General features: G+C 33.0%; 2 protein-coding genes across 3 annotated transcripts in view; both read left to right on the top strand.

Annotated features, from left to right (window-relative positions):
- Positions 1–545, top strand: part of LOC133175375 (putative cysteine protease YraA) — a 71,410-nt gene extending 70,865 nt beyond the window's left edge. The window contains exon 5 of the mRNA XM_061310471.1: positions 218–545. Coding sequence (XP_061166455.1) covers positions 218–329 — 112 coding nt within the window. The 3' untranslated portion in view covers positions 330–545. The remainder of the gene's footprint in view (positions 1–217) is intronic.
- Positions 546–8,582: 8,037 nt separating this feature from the next.
- Positions 8,583–15,908, top strand: part of LOC133175429 (protein unc-93 homolog A-like) — a 243,937-nt gene continuing 236,611 nt past the window's right edge. For both annotated transcript variants that reach the window (XM_061310536.1, XM_061310535.1), the window contains exons 1-2: positions 8,583–8,721; positions 11,689–12,844. In XM_061310536.1, the coding sequence (XP_061166520.1) occupies positions 11,711–12,844 (1,134 nt within the window). In that variant the 5' untranslated portion in view covers positions 8,583–8,721; positions 11,689–11,710. The remainder of the gene's footprint in view (positions 8,722–11,688; positions 12,845–15,908) is intronic.

The raw sequence follows: 15,908 nt of genomic DNA, 5'->3' as shown, positions 1-15,908 counted from the left end.
AAAAACGAAACAAAGATTTTAAATGCACTGTTGACTTTTATTCTATGTTAATTGTTTATCCTAAGAGATACTATGTTACTATTTCAAGAATCTTATTTCATTGATCATCATGTCTGTAAATGTATCATACTTTTATAAGAAATGCAGGAGTGAGAATGTTTTGTCTTGGTTTTTTTTTTTTTTACCTATCATTAACTTTTTCTATTATGTCTTGTAGGGGGTTATACGAGGATTCACCAGTGGTTGTTGATGGCAATATGGTAACGTCACGTCTGCCAAAAGATTTACCAGATTTCTGCAAAGCCATTATCGCTCAGCTTAAGAAGTAATCATTGAAAGTGTGTAACTTCTTATAAAAAGAAAGAAATATTTAACTTTTTCAGTTTGTGTGGCGTTATAAATAACACCATATAAATTTGGAATGAGATGATTTTATTAGTGATTGCAGATAGCACGTGAAGAACAACTGCAAATGCAGAAGAAAGCAAAGATATATTTGAATGAAAAATGAATCATTATCTTGAATAAAATTCTATTACTTTCAATTGATTATTTCTCTCTTTGTTCTCATATTAAATATTTTCTCCAATTATATTGAGAATTTACAAGTTTTTAAAAATGTTCTTCTTTTCTAAAGGACACATAGTGGAAAAACTGATATTATAAGTACATTGAATGCATTACCCTTTTTAAAATTTTAAAATTCATGTCCCCTTTTTCTAGCATTTATGCCCCAGGATGAGGCTATGTTGGTCCTATATTGAATTTGCATAACGCTTTTGAATTAAATCTCCAGATTTACTCATAGAGGTCTAGAGGACAAAGTGTTAACAAGAATACAGTGAAGACACAACCCTCTGCCAAAATTGTACAGTCCACACCCTCTCCCCTTATCCATGTGTCATCCCTACTGGGGCTATGTTTGTCAAATATTGAAAATTCATTACATCTTTCCAAATTTTTTTTTTTCTAAAGGACACTATCTACATGAAGCAGAGAAACCTTGATTATAATAACACTACGTCCTCTACCAGTTCATAGTCATATTGAAAGTAAATTTCGTCTTTGAAAATCTTCTTTATTATTCATGGACTTCAAGCAGGCAAATTATTTGCATGATCAAAATAAGCAGCTTGCCTTTTTTTTTTTTTTTTTTTACAATTCCTGTCCCCTGGACCAGAGATTGGGCCCTTGCATGGGATCGGATGTCTAGGAGTAAGCATTCCCAGTCGAACGGTCATCCCCTTTAAACCGGTATAGGAAGTAATCCTTAGTCAAAATCAGTAGAAAAACAATGGCCTTACAACAGGTATGAAACATTCCAGTCAAAGTACGACCAACCAAGGAGATGTATTTGCGAGCAAGGTTATTGAATTGACCATAGAATTTGCGAAACATTGACTTTTTTATAAAGATTGTTGAGATGAGGCGGTTGAAGTACGATATTGGAACAGTAGTGCGTAAATAGGATAAGATGACGATGGAAAGATTTATCACGTGTATCGTGAAGTTTAATTATTAGTTTGTCATTAACATCTAGAGTTCCTAAAACATCCATACATATAACCGATATGTCAGACTTTTTAGTGTCTATTATTTCGAGATCGGTGGGATATATCGTCGACATTAGAAAGGAAATTACCATTGTTAATTGATAAAACGTCGCCGATATATATCAGTATCGAATTGAGAGCCACAGCAAGTGTTTCCTTCTAATATTTGAAAAATGAAAGGATCAAGACTAGTGCTTACCAATAATTTGATAACATTTCTGAGTATTTCCGGTAATCAATTTATCAATACCAGATGAAACCTCGAATTTGATATTTGAATCAAATTGTATTAAAAAAAACTTCAACAAAGGTATTTTTTAAATGACCCATTAACGTGAAAAAATGTAGGTTAATTTTACATACACATGTTTGAGTTTTTAATATTTTAGAAATTTCGGACAAAAGATTTTTTTTCTCCTGCCAGAAGTGAACTAATCTTCTAAAAATATTTGCTGACAGTATGCTATTGTTCAATGAAAATATATAAACTCGAAAAGAGACTGAGCGAGCTGTTATGATAAAAATGTGCAACATTTGATATTTTTATTATGAAATTAATAAAAATAAAAAGTCCTCATCCAAATCTGCGCGTTTTTCATACATGTAATTTTTATTTTTCCTTTTTTCTTCCTTCCTTTCTTCTTTTTTTTAAATGTCATCATTCATTTCTTTGCCGAATTTTATCATAATCTTTTGACAGATGAGAATGAAAGATCAACAGTTCCATCTTACATGTATCAATATGATTAAAAACTAGATGTTCTGTAAGCATTGAGTTCGCAAAATGATACCCCCGCTCCCATGCATATGAATATAATGACCAAAGTCCTATTATTTTTGCTATAAGAAACAACAAATATTTGACAAAATGTAACATAGGAAGGCACAGTGGTGCTATGTAATAATAATTCTGTAAAAGTCTCATTAATTTTTATTCAGGAGGAGTTGTGGATTAGAGATGGGTGCCACTATTGTGATAGGAAGAATTGCAGTGATGAATATATTCAATATTAAATAAAGAATTGCAGTGTCCAGGTTTTGCTATGATAGACCTCAAAATATACGTCCGATTGAACTGAAAACTAGGAGGTGCACAATGGCACTATGTAAAAAAGATTCTATGAAAATCATTTAATTTTAATCAGCGGTTTAGGATGAGTTGCTGATTAGAGATGGATACGCCATTGTGATAGGAAGAATTGCAGTGTCCATGTTTTGCTTTGGGAAACCCAATATATCTGTCCAATCGAAATGTAAAATGAGAGGTGTGCAATGGCACTGTGTCATAAAGATTTGTGAAAGTACCTTTTTTGTATTGGCATGGGAGTATAAAAATAACAATCTAGATTTACATATTTTTTCAACCATTATGTGCAATTAAACATAAAAATGTGGATGCTTTTTTTTTCATTTTGGAAAGCAATGAATTATATATTTTCATGGAGAAAACGTTGAAAATATCAAACCTATAGCTATGTAGCATATAATTGATATTTTCAAACTAAAACAAAACTATATCAAGGTATGATATCTATACATATAATATTTTATCCCATGTTTACCCCTTTATCCCGTGGATATGACTCATTGGATAATTTTTTCATAATCCACAGTTGTGACGTTACAATGGTTTTTGCGTTAGCGCGATGAAGTAAAATAAAGTGGAGTCCTATAAAAAACAGTGTAAAACATTGGTTGTGAAGTATTAAACATGGGATAAAAAGAATCTCCCATGATTTGTAGTTGGATATGACTTTTATCCAACTCGTTGTGTGTTTTTATCCCCTCGCCAAGGCTCGGGGATAAAAAACACACAACTCGTTGGATAAAAATCATATCCAACTACAAATCATGGGAGATCCTATATATATTAGTTAAAGTTATAACCAGTAGAAATCGTCGCCCGCGTGGCGCAGTGGTTAGAGCGTCTGCTCTAGAGTCGCGAAGTAAGGAGTTGATCCTTACGTCGCAGGTTCGAATCCCACTGTGGTACGTGGAGACCGGTCCTTCGGATGAGACCGTATAAACCGAGGTCCCGTGTCGCAGTAGGTGCTGGCACGAAAAAGATCCCTCACTGCTCAATGGCCGTAAGTGCCGAGTATAGGACAAAATTTGCAGCTCTCCACCGGCAAGTGGTGGCGTCTCCATATGGGTGAAAAATTCTCGAGAGGGACCTTAAAGAACATACAAACAAACAAAACCAGTAGATATCTGTCTATAACGAATTGTGTTGTGCAAAGTGCGGTAACTCGATCTTTTTTGAAGTAATTACTTGAGCCAGAGAATTTGTAAACCTATGTTTATTATATTCCTTGGTGAAAATTATCAGGTTATTACCTTAAAAAAAGAATAAAACTAAAAAAAAACCATTCATTTACTTTTATACATGTATCACTCAAACGCACAAATATTGACTTACTGTTCTACAATTTATTTTATTGCCGCATGACTGCAATATTACGACTCGGCGAAGTTGAGGATAGCATCTAACGTTAATAACCATAAAATGAGGTACTAGCGGTGTTAATATTTTAACATTTAATGTATTTTTTTTTATATAATAATGAATGAAAAATGTGAAGAACAGTGGCCAATCTCATATATCTTATAAACATAACAAATCCTGAACAGGGAAAACACAGATCCCTGGAAACGTTGGAGGTGGTAACAGGTGCCTTGCTAGACAGAATTATAGTCCACTGTAGACCCGTCACAAACGCTATGAGCCTTATGTATTTATCAGGCAAAAGGAATAATCCGTAGACAAAATTAGCTTACAAACAATGCCCAAATATTTGGATCGAAACATGCCAGTCCAAAGAACGACCAAAAGAACGGTTGTTTTTGCAAATAAAGTCATAATAACGAACATAGAATTCGCGAAATACTGACTTGAAACAAGATGTTTGAAAGCACTTTAACATCAATTTATATTTCAACAGTCTGTATCGGTTTAAAAATTTAACGCATTTACGGTGTAGTACACATAAACACCACATATAGGTGATAATGGATTAAAAGAACATAAATGGCGGAGGTTGAAAAACTGAGGTCATCCAATTTGTCAAATAGTCAAAATTAGAATGAAAATATTGAAACGTATTAGTAGAAATTCGACGCAATAATTGACTGTATTTTCAAACAATGTCTCTAATTATGACGAGCATATAAATCGCGAAATGCTGACCATAAACGATACTAATTAAAGCACTGTAACATCAACTTATTTATTATAAGCCCGTCTTGCTTTAAAATACACCGTATTAAAAGCATTCTCTTGCGTACCGAATCGATTTGGAGATATAAACACCATGTACAGGTGACGATGGAATATGACACTAAAATAAGGAAAGATGAGGATGGATGATCTGATTCATCCTGTGTGTGTGTGTTTTTGTGGGTTTTTTCAAAAATGCGTGTATTCAGTAAAATGTCAAAATATGAAAGAGATGTGGCAGATCCTCTGGTGCCTATTATATAACAAGTCAATATATGACTAGAAGTGAATATTTATTGCTATCGTCAATGAAATATAAAGATAATGAACAGTATTGAAACTCAAAGTCCATTGTAACAATACAATCGGGAACAGAGCAAACACGGACCTCCACAAACATCAGAGGTGGGATCAGGTGCCATGAAGGAGTGAGCATCCCCTGCCGACCGGTCACACCCGTCGTGTGCTCTTTGTCATGATCGGGAAATAACGGGAAAATCCGTCGACAATTCAGTGTGAAAATAATAGCCTTACAATTAGTATGAAAAACGTCAGTCGGCATATGACTTAATGATAGATTGTATATGATAATAAGGTCATTGTATCGACCATAGAACTTACAAAATGGTGACTGTTGAAATTCTTGTTTCATTATCTTGATTGTCAATAACTTACCTCGTTTTAGAAATTGTTCATACGTAGAGCATGCTCTTGCGGATCGAATCAACTGAGAGATATACACCCCGCAGGTGATAAGGGTATATTGCTGCATAAGTAAGGGACGTTGACGATTGAAAAGTTAAAGTCATCACGTTTATCATAAGTTTTGTTGTTAGGTTACCATTAACGTCTTTTTCTAGTAAAATATCCAAATATGAAACAGATGTATCAGACTCTGTGGTATCTTTTATTTCAAGCTCACTGGGATATATCGTGTCGACATATGAATGGAAATAACTATTGTTAATTGATAATATGTCGGCGATATATCTAAATGTCGAGTTGAAGGCCACAGCAAGAGATTTCTTTTTTTCATGTATAAGATTTTGAATAAATTCTGCTTCATATGAATACAAAAATGGGTCTGCTAACAACGGGGTGCAATGTTCTACCCATGGGAATTCCAACTGTTACAGATTGCTGGAAGACCTGGTCTCCAGAAACCTCATAGATATTGTCATTCAGAAACTCAAGCATCTTTTTAATGTCAACTTCAGATTACTTGTGAGTACAATCAGAATGTTTTTAAACAAAATTTTGCAGATGGCCGATGACAAAGTAAGTAATTTTTTTTTATTAAAAAAGCAGCTTTTAATGATACAAAAAGCCTGCACTTTAATTCATTGTGGGGAATGGTTGTTTACAGAGTTGACAAGTCGTAAGTTTTTATGTTATTGATTTAGATAAAATTTTGTGATTTCAAATGTTCCAAAAGTTCCTAGGAATTTTTTAGTATCCACATCTGATTTACACAACTTACCATCCACGGTATGTTTCACTGATTTTTGGAAGTCCTGGTCTCCATAGACAACTCACATTTTGTCAAAGAACATCTTTTTTAAACCAGAGTACTTGTCTTCAGAATCAGATTGATTGTTAACAAAGTAATTTTGTTGATGTCCTTTTAAAAAATACGAAAAAAAATCATTTTTAAAAAAGAAGTTGTCTATTAAGTCAAAAAGCTTGGTCTTTAATTTTTGGTAGGAACGATTTATTAAATGTCGAGAAAAATCCAGTTTTGATACTATAGATTTTTTCGGTGTGGGCGGATTTCAAATTTTCTAAACTTTTTTTCGGAGTTTTTGAGAATCTGCATTTGATTTATACCTCTTATTTTTTTTAAAATATACCTTGGTATTACATCTGAAATTTCTCGATGTAGTATTTATGTAGTAAAGGACAAAGGTAAGGGCTCCATAAAACATTAACTGGACCTTGTTTGTAAAGATTTCCATAAGTTTTGGAATCCAGTATAGTTCGTTAACGAAAATTCACTTCTGTATAATGGGATGTTAGAAGTATTTAAACTAAAACGTCAATTTGAAGAATTTTATCATTTGAAAAGTAAATACATATATAAGGATAATTTGTATTTCTAGATCTGTAAGCATTTGAAATGTCGGGTCTTCCTAAATTGTGGTTTTGAAATGACTGCTTTCAGGTAGTAGTTACCAGTTACTATATGTGTCCATCGGGACTATAGTTGAACATGCACTTTAGATGAATTTGTCTTAAATAGTTAATAGCTAGGCACTGTAAAGTTTGTCCATGAAAAGTTGTATTTGGATGCAACAGTTGAGGAATATCTTTTGAAAGTATAGGATGCAGGCTTCAACCTAAATATCGTGAAATACAAGATTGAACTTTTTAATGATAAACAAAAACAGAGAAAAATCAGCTGAACATGTGCCCTCGGTGTACGTTATGATTTACCGAAAGACACTTTAATAACTGTGGCTGTGTATGAATTCGTGTAATGAAGGGGTTGGCATTGAAATAAAAATAACAAACATAATCCTCGTTACCACCGCCCACCATCCCCCCGATTTCTTCTGACTTTCAAACAATATGAAAAACATAATTGATAAAAAAAAAATTAGGTAACATCATCTAGAACTCTAGAAAGACTCTTGGTTAGTGAGGATTCTTCTACCTTAATGAATTATTTACTACTTTAACACTCACAATGAAACATTTTTTTCAATCACTGATGCTTTAACATGTGTTTTTTTATACACACAAAAAATGGATAACAAAGATAATAATGACATCTAATGTGTAATGCGTATTCTTTCATAGTTAAAACAATTTTCTTCAACAACTAATTGCCGCGTAAGTTAGACTCGACATAAACCTTAATCAAATATTCGAAGCTTTCTAACAGAAATCGTTTACTTAAAAAGCTTTTAATGACTAAAATGTTAGATACATATTTATGTGAACTTTAATCTTATTCCTGTAATAAAATTAACTATTGGGAACCACTTTATGTTGCATAAGTTTCGATTGCGGAAGTGTTTGATGATAAACTCTGGCATGCCGCTTTAAAGGTCCTAATATGCAATGCAGTGCAACTCAGACGTCTGTTAATCACTTTCTCTGAATAATGTATCGATCGGGATAGTCCTAAGAGTAATTAGTCTGCTTATAAGGTCGAAGTCTGCATTCCCTCGCTCTATATGCATGCTTATCTTTAAAGTCCTTATGCAATTTATTCATTTAGAAAGCACTTAATTTATTATTAACATTGTTGCACTGAATTAAGACTAATGTCTTCGCATCTACATGCATGCTTATACTTTCAAATACTTAATTATTAATTCAAAAGTATTTATTATCAACAAAATGGCACTAAATTAAGATAAATAAATTCCTTTGGGGGTACATGGTGATAATAATCGCATTGTAGTGACTGGCGAAAATGTGTTTAGAAAGTCGATGGTAAATGGGGGGGGGGGGATATCATCATGAATGTATTCCCATTCTCTATCAGACAAGCTTTTAATGCCATAGCATTTGATGAATTTTATTTATTCAACAATAATTGCAGAGATACGAGATTTGTTAATCCATTATGCTCAGCTCCTTTTATTCATTTCTGTTAACAGAAAAACCCATTCTCATAGAGTCTGCTGGTAGTCAACGCTGCTTGAATTTGAAGTTGAATGAATCCAGCCACCCGAAATGGATCGATACATAGATTTTCCTGGCATTCTTGATTATGCTGCCAGGTTTATTAATTTTTTGTTCGCAAGATCTCAATAGAAGCATAACAAACACATCCACGGTACGAGCTAACGTGTGACTGAGCAATCCAAGTTAATGAATCACATATCTGCATGCGGAAGTAATGCATCTTGAAATAGAAGCATTTTATACAAAAAATTCACAATGGACAGAGTTCTTGAAATGTTAACAACTGACCTCTACCGACCTTAGAATTTTTATTGGGTAAGTTCATAAATCATAATTCGAATGGAGAAATTGTATTGTTAACATGGAATGACCTAGATTGATGCTGTATATGATACATTGATAGGTTGGCAACGCTTGCTTGTATTATTTATAGATATGAATAATTATATAATGTGCATTCTTTTTATATATATGCAGCGGTATTTATGAATATACATGCACATTCTTGTAATAATGGCGAATGGATTAACACTAGTTATAAGGAAATATACAAGGTATCTGCTAATGTTGCCAGTTTGATGGGATATTGATTAAAACTCGCAGGTAAATGTACAGAACTGAAGCTTGCTTGGTGAGTGTAAAAAAATAAGAAAATAAAAATCATTCTTGTTGCTTTACTTAATATTATTAACCTTTAATGCCTATTACGACTGGCGAAAGCAAACCTTCAAGCATACTAGTACGGAAAATATTTTCTATTTTTAAAATATAAGCAAATTAATTGTATCAAGATTCCTAGATGTATTTTTTTTTTTTGGAAAAAAGACATTTGTAACAATGCGAAAGGTTTCTCCAGAAACATGCTATCTTTTAATTATCTTTTAAAAATTAACAATTGTATTCAATTGGATCATTGATTATTGCCGTTGTATCAACTGAAGGTTTCTTGAAGTGTTTTAAAGGTAAATTTGTGTATGTATAAATGGTTCTCAGAAATTATACCTGAAATATCAAAAGCCCCCCCCCCCCCCGTGTTAAAACTACTCCGTCTCCTAGACTGTAAATAGCATCTTTTAAATCATTTTATAATTTAAGCTTAGCTATAGCAAACAACAAAATTATTATATTAAGGCTTTGAAAAGTATTTTTAAATTAAAAAAATTACGTCAGTAATAAAAAGAAGCACCACAGTATTGAAAATATTCCGAATCTAATACAAAGAGTTCATATCATTAACATTGCATTCACTTCTAATTCTTTTTTCACATCTTTTTTTACATCATATTTTACTAGGAAATCAATACTTTAAACCCTTTGGGACTAAAAAGTCCAAGAATACTCCTAACGTTTTGTTTAACGTCATTAAGCATGTTACCTTTACCTCTGGCTCTGTATTTTGATGTTTAAGTCCTTTGTTGGTCTCTTAACTTCTCTACAGCAAGTTTAAAACTGAAATTGCTATTAGAACTCTTTTTCTGGATAAAGAATTTCCTTTGAATGCTTCATTTTGTTTTAAATCAATGAATAGGTTTTTTTTTTTTTTTTATCGGGTCTTTATATTGTTTACATGCAGGAGGTTGGAACGGTAGAGCACACTTCCATAGTGATGAAGATTTACATAATTATTTAGTTGTTAATTTTGCTTGTTGAATAAACTTTTCAAATACAGTTAATAAAATTGTGTGTTTTATATCAGTGTACATAATGATAAAGAAAAAATTAAGGAAAAAGTACTTTGTAGTTTTCAAGGAAATTAAGATATTTTCACAAGATATTCTAGTATACAAACTGCTTTAATAAGTACAAATACCATATAAAAGTATAATGCAGCTTTGTTATGGATGCTTCTATAGTTTTGTTGATGTTTTGTTGTAACAGAGGCAGTTTTTGGTACAAGATGAAAATTACTTGGACCCGACGTAATAGTTAATATTCAATCAAGAAAGGTTTTCCATCATATCCCGACACGAATGGATAGCAAAATTGTATCCAAAAAGTAGTTATGGCACTTTTCAATATACATATATACATACACTGCGTTCGCTACATGTATCAATTATTTCGTTATATTTCCATTTAACGCTCTCCTCGTGCAATCAGTATCTCGATTGAAACATTTTGGTATGAATATTCATATTTTTTAAGCATTTGGTTATCGTTTTTATGTCAGAAAATCATGAACCAGAAGCACAGATCTTAGGAGTGACAGGTTTCATCTGTACCTTTAGAATCTGTGTCAAAGTTCATTATCCTGCTAGAGAGCCCAAACTAAGTTCAGTCAAGTTGTACCAATCAACAATGACAGCGCATATTCCCCCAAAGGAATCCGATTCATTAACGTTTTGCATTGAATCAATAAATCATTCTTTCTTGCTGTACTCTTTCGATTTTCAGTCCATAAAATAAAATGAGGAATCCTCACTTTTGGGATATTTTCGTAGGAGATAGCCTTCAGGAGGAAAAAATGCAGCACAATTTGAGATCATGAAAATTTGATTAAGGCCTGTTTTAGCCCCGAGTGTGTAGGCTTTTTATGGCTGCGTAATTTAGTATATTTCCTTCTTATTCTTGTTATCACAGTTTGGTATCTGTACCTTTCTCTTAGTGAATTCTTTTTTCCAAAATGCTATAGATAATTAAATTGAAATGCTACATATAATTTAATTGATAGAACATATACATGGCCGTAGGAACCGGGGAACACGAGAGAAAACATAGCTATTATATGCTTGTGCCCCCTCAATTAAAACGTCTGATGACCTTTTTTCTTGCTTGTCAAGGAATTTTTGGTAGTTGATAGTGCCGCCTCAACTGAAAATGTATAGCTGTGCCCCCCTCCCCCCCCCCCCCCAAACTAAAATTGCTTCCTACGGGCCTGATATGACAGTAACAAAGTTAGAAATATCAAAGTTTATTCTACAGTGATCATATATGACATAAATTGCTGATTTGCAACAGAAACTATTTCAAAACTTTTAATGCTAACCATTTCAAATAATGGTTAGAAACGCTACAGAATATGCAATAATGTTCGGTCGATAGGATTTTCATTGTTAAAAATGGCTGCCATACATCTATCAGTTTCAAAAGCATAAAGTTGCGGCGCGTTATTGATTTCTACTTCAGACACAGAAAATTTTCCTGTATTGATAGACCAAAAATATGCCAGCAGACGTGTCAGATGTAATCTTACTATGTTTCTGATTCATAATTATTGTTGCAGTGATGGATGTGATTTCCAATATGGATGGAACACCATTTAAAATTCAATTTCTATTGTAGAATTGAATATCATTAGTTAAAGATGATGTCGAGGGAAAGTGAGGATGACGACCAAATCACGGACTTGGAAGTTTCTCATGCCGAAATGAGAGCCATGTTATGGGGCAGGCAACGAGAAAAGAGTGTTAGTGATAATTCAGTGTCGTCCAAAGCAGACGATCAGGTGACGTCACATCGAGCTGAGAGAGCGGCAAGTCTCAGCGAAGAATGGAAGGAATTAAAGCGACTTCGTAGTACAGAGGGACAATCAGAAAATTTAAACATGGGGCAACACAAAACACAAAGTAAGCTTTCGGTTTGGAAAAACTTTATCGCCTTATGTACTGGATTGATGTTTGCTTTTATGTCCTTCTTACCGCTTCGAAATATTCAAACAAGCATATTTCCAGAATATTATCTAGGCACAATATCACTTGGTCTAATTTATGGTAGTTTTGTGATTGGTTGTGTTGTTTCCCCTTGGCTTGTCCAAAATGCGCGTCCAAAGGGATTGATATTATTTTCTTTGATCTCACACGTATTTTATGTGACATCAAACTTGTTTCCATCTGTATGGACACTTCTTCCTATGTCTGTTGTATTTGGATTTCTTCAGGCCCCTTTATGGTCTGTACAAGAACTCTTAATTGGAAGTTACGGTACAAGTTATTCTTCCATCACTGGGATTAGAATAGAACGTTCCATTCATCAATTTCAGAGCGTTTTCGTCGTATTTTGTCATTCTGCTCAGATTTTTGGTAATTTGATACAGAGTGTTACGTTGAGATTTGATGAAAATTACACCCATGCCAAAGTTTCTGCTTACGAAACACATATATCCACCTGTAACTCTTCCCTGTGTGGGGATAGTATCCATACGTCATACGATGAAACATTTGGAGAAAAAATTCTGCGTTACTTTGTGGAAGATTTCGACAGACCGGACTACTTACAAATTTTGAAGCTACTTTATTTGTGGCTGGCTTGTTGTTCAGTGATTCTTATAGGATGTTGTTTAAGAAAGCCAGATATTATCATCAATAAGAGAAAAACACCATTTTGGGATAAAATCTTCGATGTTCTGAGCTTTTTCAGAACCAGGACCTTTCTTATGCTTGGATTGTTGATGGTATTTACCGGTATGCAGCAAGCCATCGTTATCAGTGACGTCACAAAGGTAAGAAATACATGGTACATCCTTCTGACATGGCTGCAACATCATACACACATATCTTTAATTAAAAAAGTTGACGACTGAAGTTCGTGCTTTTAATTAGACCTAAAGAGCTTACCAATGATTAATTAAAAACACAATATTCATTACAAAAAAAAGTTTAGACCATTCCCTATGAATGGAATCCTTTTCAAAAATAAAACATTTTAAATGAAAATATGATTTATCATATTCTTACACGAAAAAACAGTTACAAGATAGATCATGATGATCGTATTTATTTAGACCGAAGAATAATATATCAATTTATCAATTTAGTTTAATATTTAACAAATTTTGTACTTGGAGGAAAAAAATGTAAAAATATCCCGAAATTAGTCTTATATGTCAATTAAAGCGAAGATCATAGGTATAATCAAGAATGTATTATTTATCAAAAACATAAAAGGCTGGCTTTATCTCGGTAACTTCCCTATTTAATTATAGTAAACGGTGTTACATGAAGGAGGTAAATTGCGGAAGTCTCCTACTCATATTTCACGGAAATATCAATTGCGATGGTGCAAAATAATTGGTGACAATGTTTGCCAAGTCAACACAAAAGGACCAATTACGTTATTTTGATTACTAAGGATTCTCTCTCTTCCTCTCTCTCTGTTTAGAAGGTGTAGAATTTTTTCAAGTTCAGCTTACCATGCATATGTAGTTTCGAAGGCTCTTTACTGAATTTTGAATAAACTTTCACATCAGAGCAATTCTTCAGTATCTTTTCTTCATGTATTGAAATAAATGTTTCTATGACAATTTGTACCCAAGAATTTTCTCAACAACTTAAAAAATATTTTGACAAAGACATTTATATGGAAAGTCACATGTATAATACTTGTAAAGTAATAGCAATTAAAAGAATGAAGAGTATGTTGGTTGCATCTTTTACCAACATAAATGCTTTTACAGGAGTCATGCGTGATAACTTAGCGATATATTGCATTCTTAGCTAAGCATACTAATATTACATGTACATTAGCAGAAAAACAAAATCTAAAAAACCTTTATAGAGAATTAAAAGAAAAGTCGTTGTTCGTTAAATCATTCAATTGCATGAGCACTTAATGCAATTGAACGGAGATAGATCTCCAGTGTTGGACAAAAAAGGAAATAAAGATTAAATTTAAACCTTTTGATATATCAGTTAACATTAAAATATAGTTACTGTAAAATATGTATAACATGCCATAATCTTAAAAGTATTGAAGAAATGAATTAGTTTGAAAAACGGCATGTACAAACTTTAGTAGACACAATCGACCAATTTCTAGGTACTTAAACACACCTTTTTTGAGCAAGTCCCCGAAATAAATATCCCATTTATTGACAGTATGTCTACCAAAAATGAGTAAAGATGTAGATCTTTCCGTTAACTTAAACCCACTAATACATAAAAAGTTTTGATAACACATTCATATATATTTCATGAAAATATTTGAATTTCGGGTATTCGAGATCTAGAATCAGTATCACAGAATTCCAAAGCTTGTTTTAAATTGCATGGCCCAGCGTTAAAATATCGATCTGACTGATAAAAAATAACCATCTCTCTCTCTCTTTCTTTCTCTGGTTCAATTCTAATTCCATTTGCATTTATTCCCCAAACTATGATTTTTGTTAACCAAATTTTTCATAAAAATATTTCATTTCAAAACATCAGAATATTGCATTAAAAACTTAATTAACACAGTAGTTGATTTGGCTTTTATACAATCGAAGCTATGGGCTATGGACATACATGTGTATTTAAGTTCAAATTCTACTTTTAGTTTTCAAAACCAGGTTATAATATTTGACATTCCAGTGGTATTATTGCTTTTTATCCAAATCACCTAGGTGTAGAAAATAATTTTCTCAAAAATTATGAAATACTGTATAATGATTTTAGTAGGTAATCCTTGGCATACATTCTATGACCTCAATTTACAAAGGTGCTAGTGTATGATTGATTGTCAGAAGGTACCATAATTTATTTTTTTAATTTTGTATTTAAATCATGTTCTAATTGACTGGCCACATCGATTATTTGCCAGTAAACATGATGCTCATGGGTTTTGACGATCACCTGGCTCCGGAGCCATAAAACTTAGACGAGCTCACTTTTGATCTCGCTTTAACAAAAGGAATATACTGTATACAGGGAAATTTTCGCCCCAGTTTTATTTTCGCCCCGTTTGCCCGACTCAAAGGAGGGCGAATTTAAAACGGGATGAATTCGAAGAACACGAATTTAAAACGGGGCAAAATTGTTTGAATATGTGAGAGGGCGAAAATAACGCGGGGCGAAAATAACCCTGTATACAGTATAGTGAAAAAGTGAGGCTGAAATCAAGTGAGCTCATCTACGTTTTATGACCCCAGGGCCTGAGTGTCATGAGTTTTTCAGGCTGTGACTAATTTCGTCCCAACCTATATGTTTTCTAGTACATCAAAGATGTACATGTATACTTTCAATGTTTGACCGACTTAGCGTCCAGTGGGGTTTGAACTATGTTCTCTGAGGCCATGATTTATATAATTTTGGTAGAGGATTATGTGTAAATAATAATTATCAAAACAATTTGTCTGCTAGATGTCCATGAGGGGAAAATGTGTTCAAAGGTTTAAAGTACTCGTATTTTCGATATACATGTATAACTTAACAACCCCGTCCTCTTGCCTGACTGCTTGGGGCCAGAGGGCATCAATTTAAAATGTAGATCATAGTAATCATGAAATAAGTTTGATTATTATATGTCCTTTAGCGAAGAAAATTTTGAAAGATGTACTGTATTTAAAATATACAACTGCTATAACTCTATCTAAAGCTTTAGTCTGGACCCAATTGAGAGCCATTAATTTTGCAATTTTACTAAAAAGGCTAGTAACTCATTGCAATAGTGCAAGCAGTTTGAACTGCATGCTAGAGAAGATTTTGGAAAATCTAATGGACGTATTTTAATATATAACTACTGATAGAAAGCTAAAATATTTATTATAATCATGCAAACAGTTTGCCTGCTAAATATCAATGGAAATA

Source organism: Saccostrea echinata, unplaced genomic scaffold, assembly GCF_033153115.1.
Source record: "Saccostrea echinata isolate AGI-Se365-2 ecotype Australia unplaced genomic scaffold, CSIRO_AGI_Sech_v1 ptg000062l, whole genome shotgun sequence".
Classification (NCBI taxonomy): domain Eukaryota; kingdom Metazoa; phylum Mollusca; class Bivalvia; order Ostreida; family Ostreidae; genus Saccostrea; species Saccostrea echinata.
The sequence above is the reverse complement of the archived record's forward strand: the minus strand, read 5'-3'. Positions and strand labels throughout refer to the sequence as shown.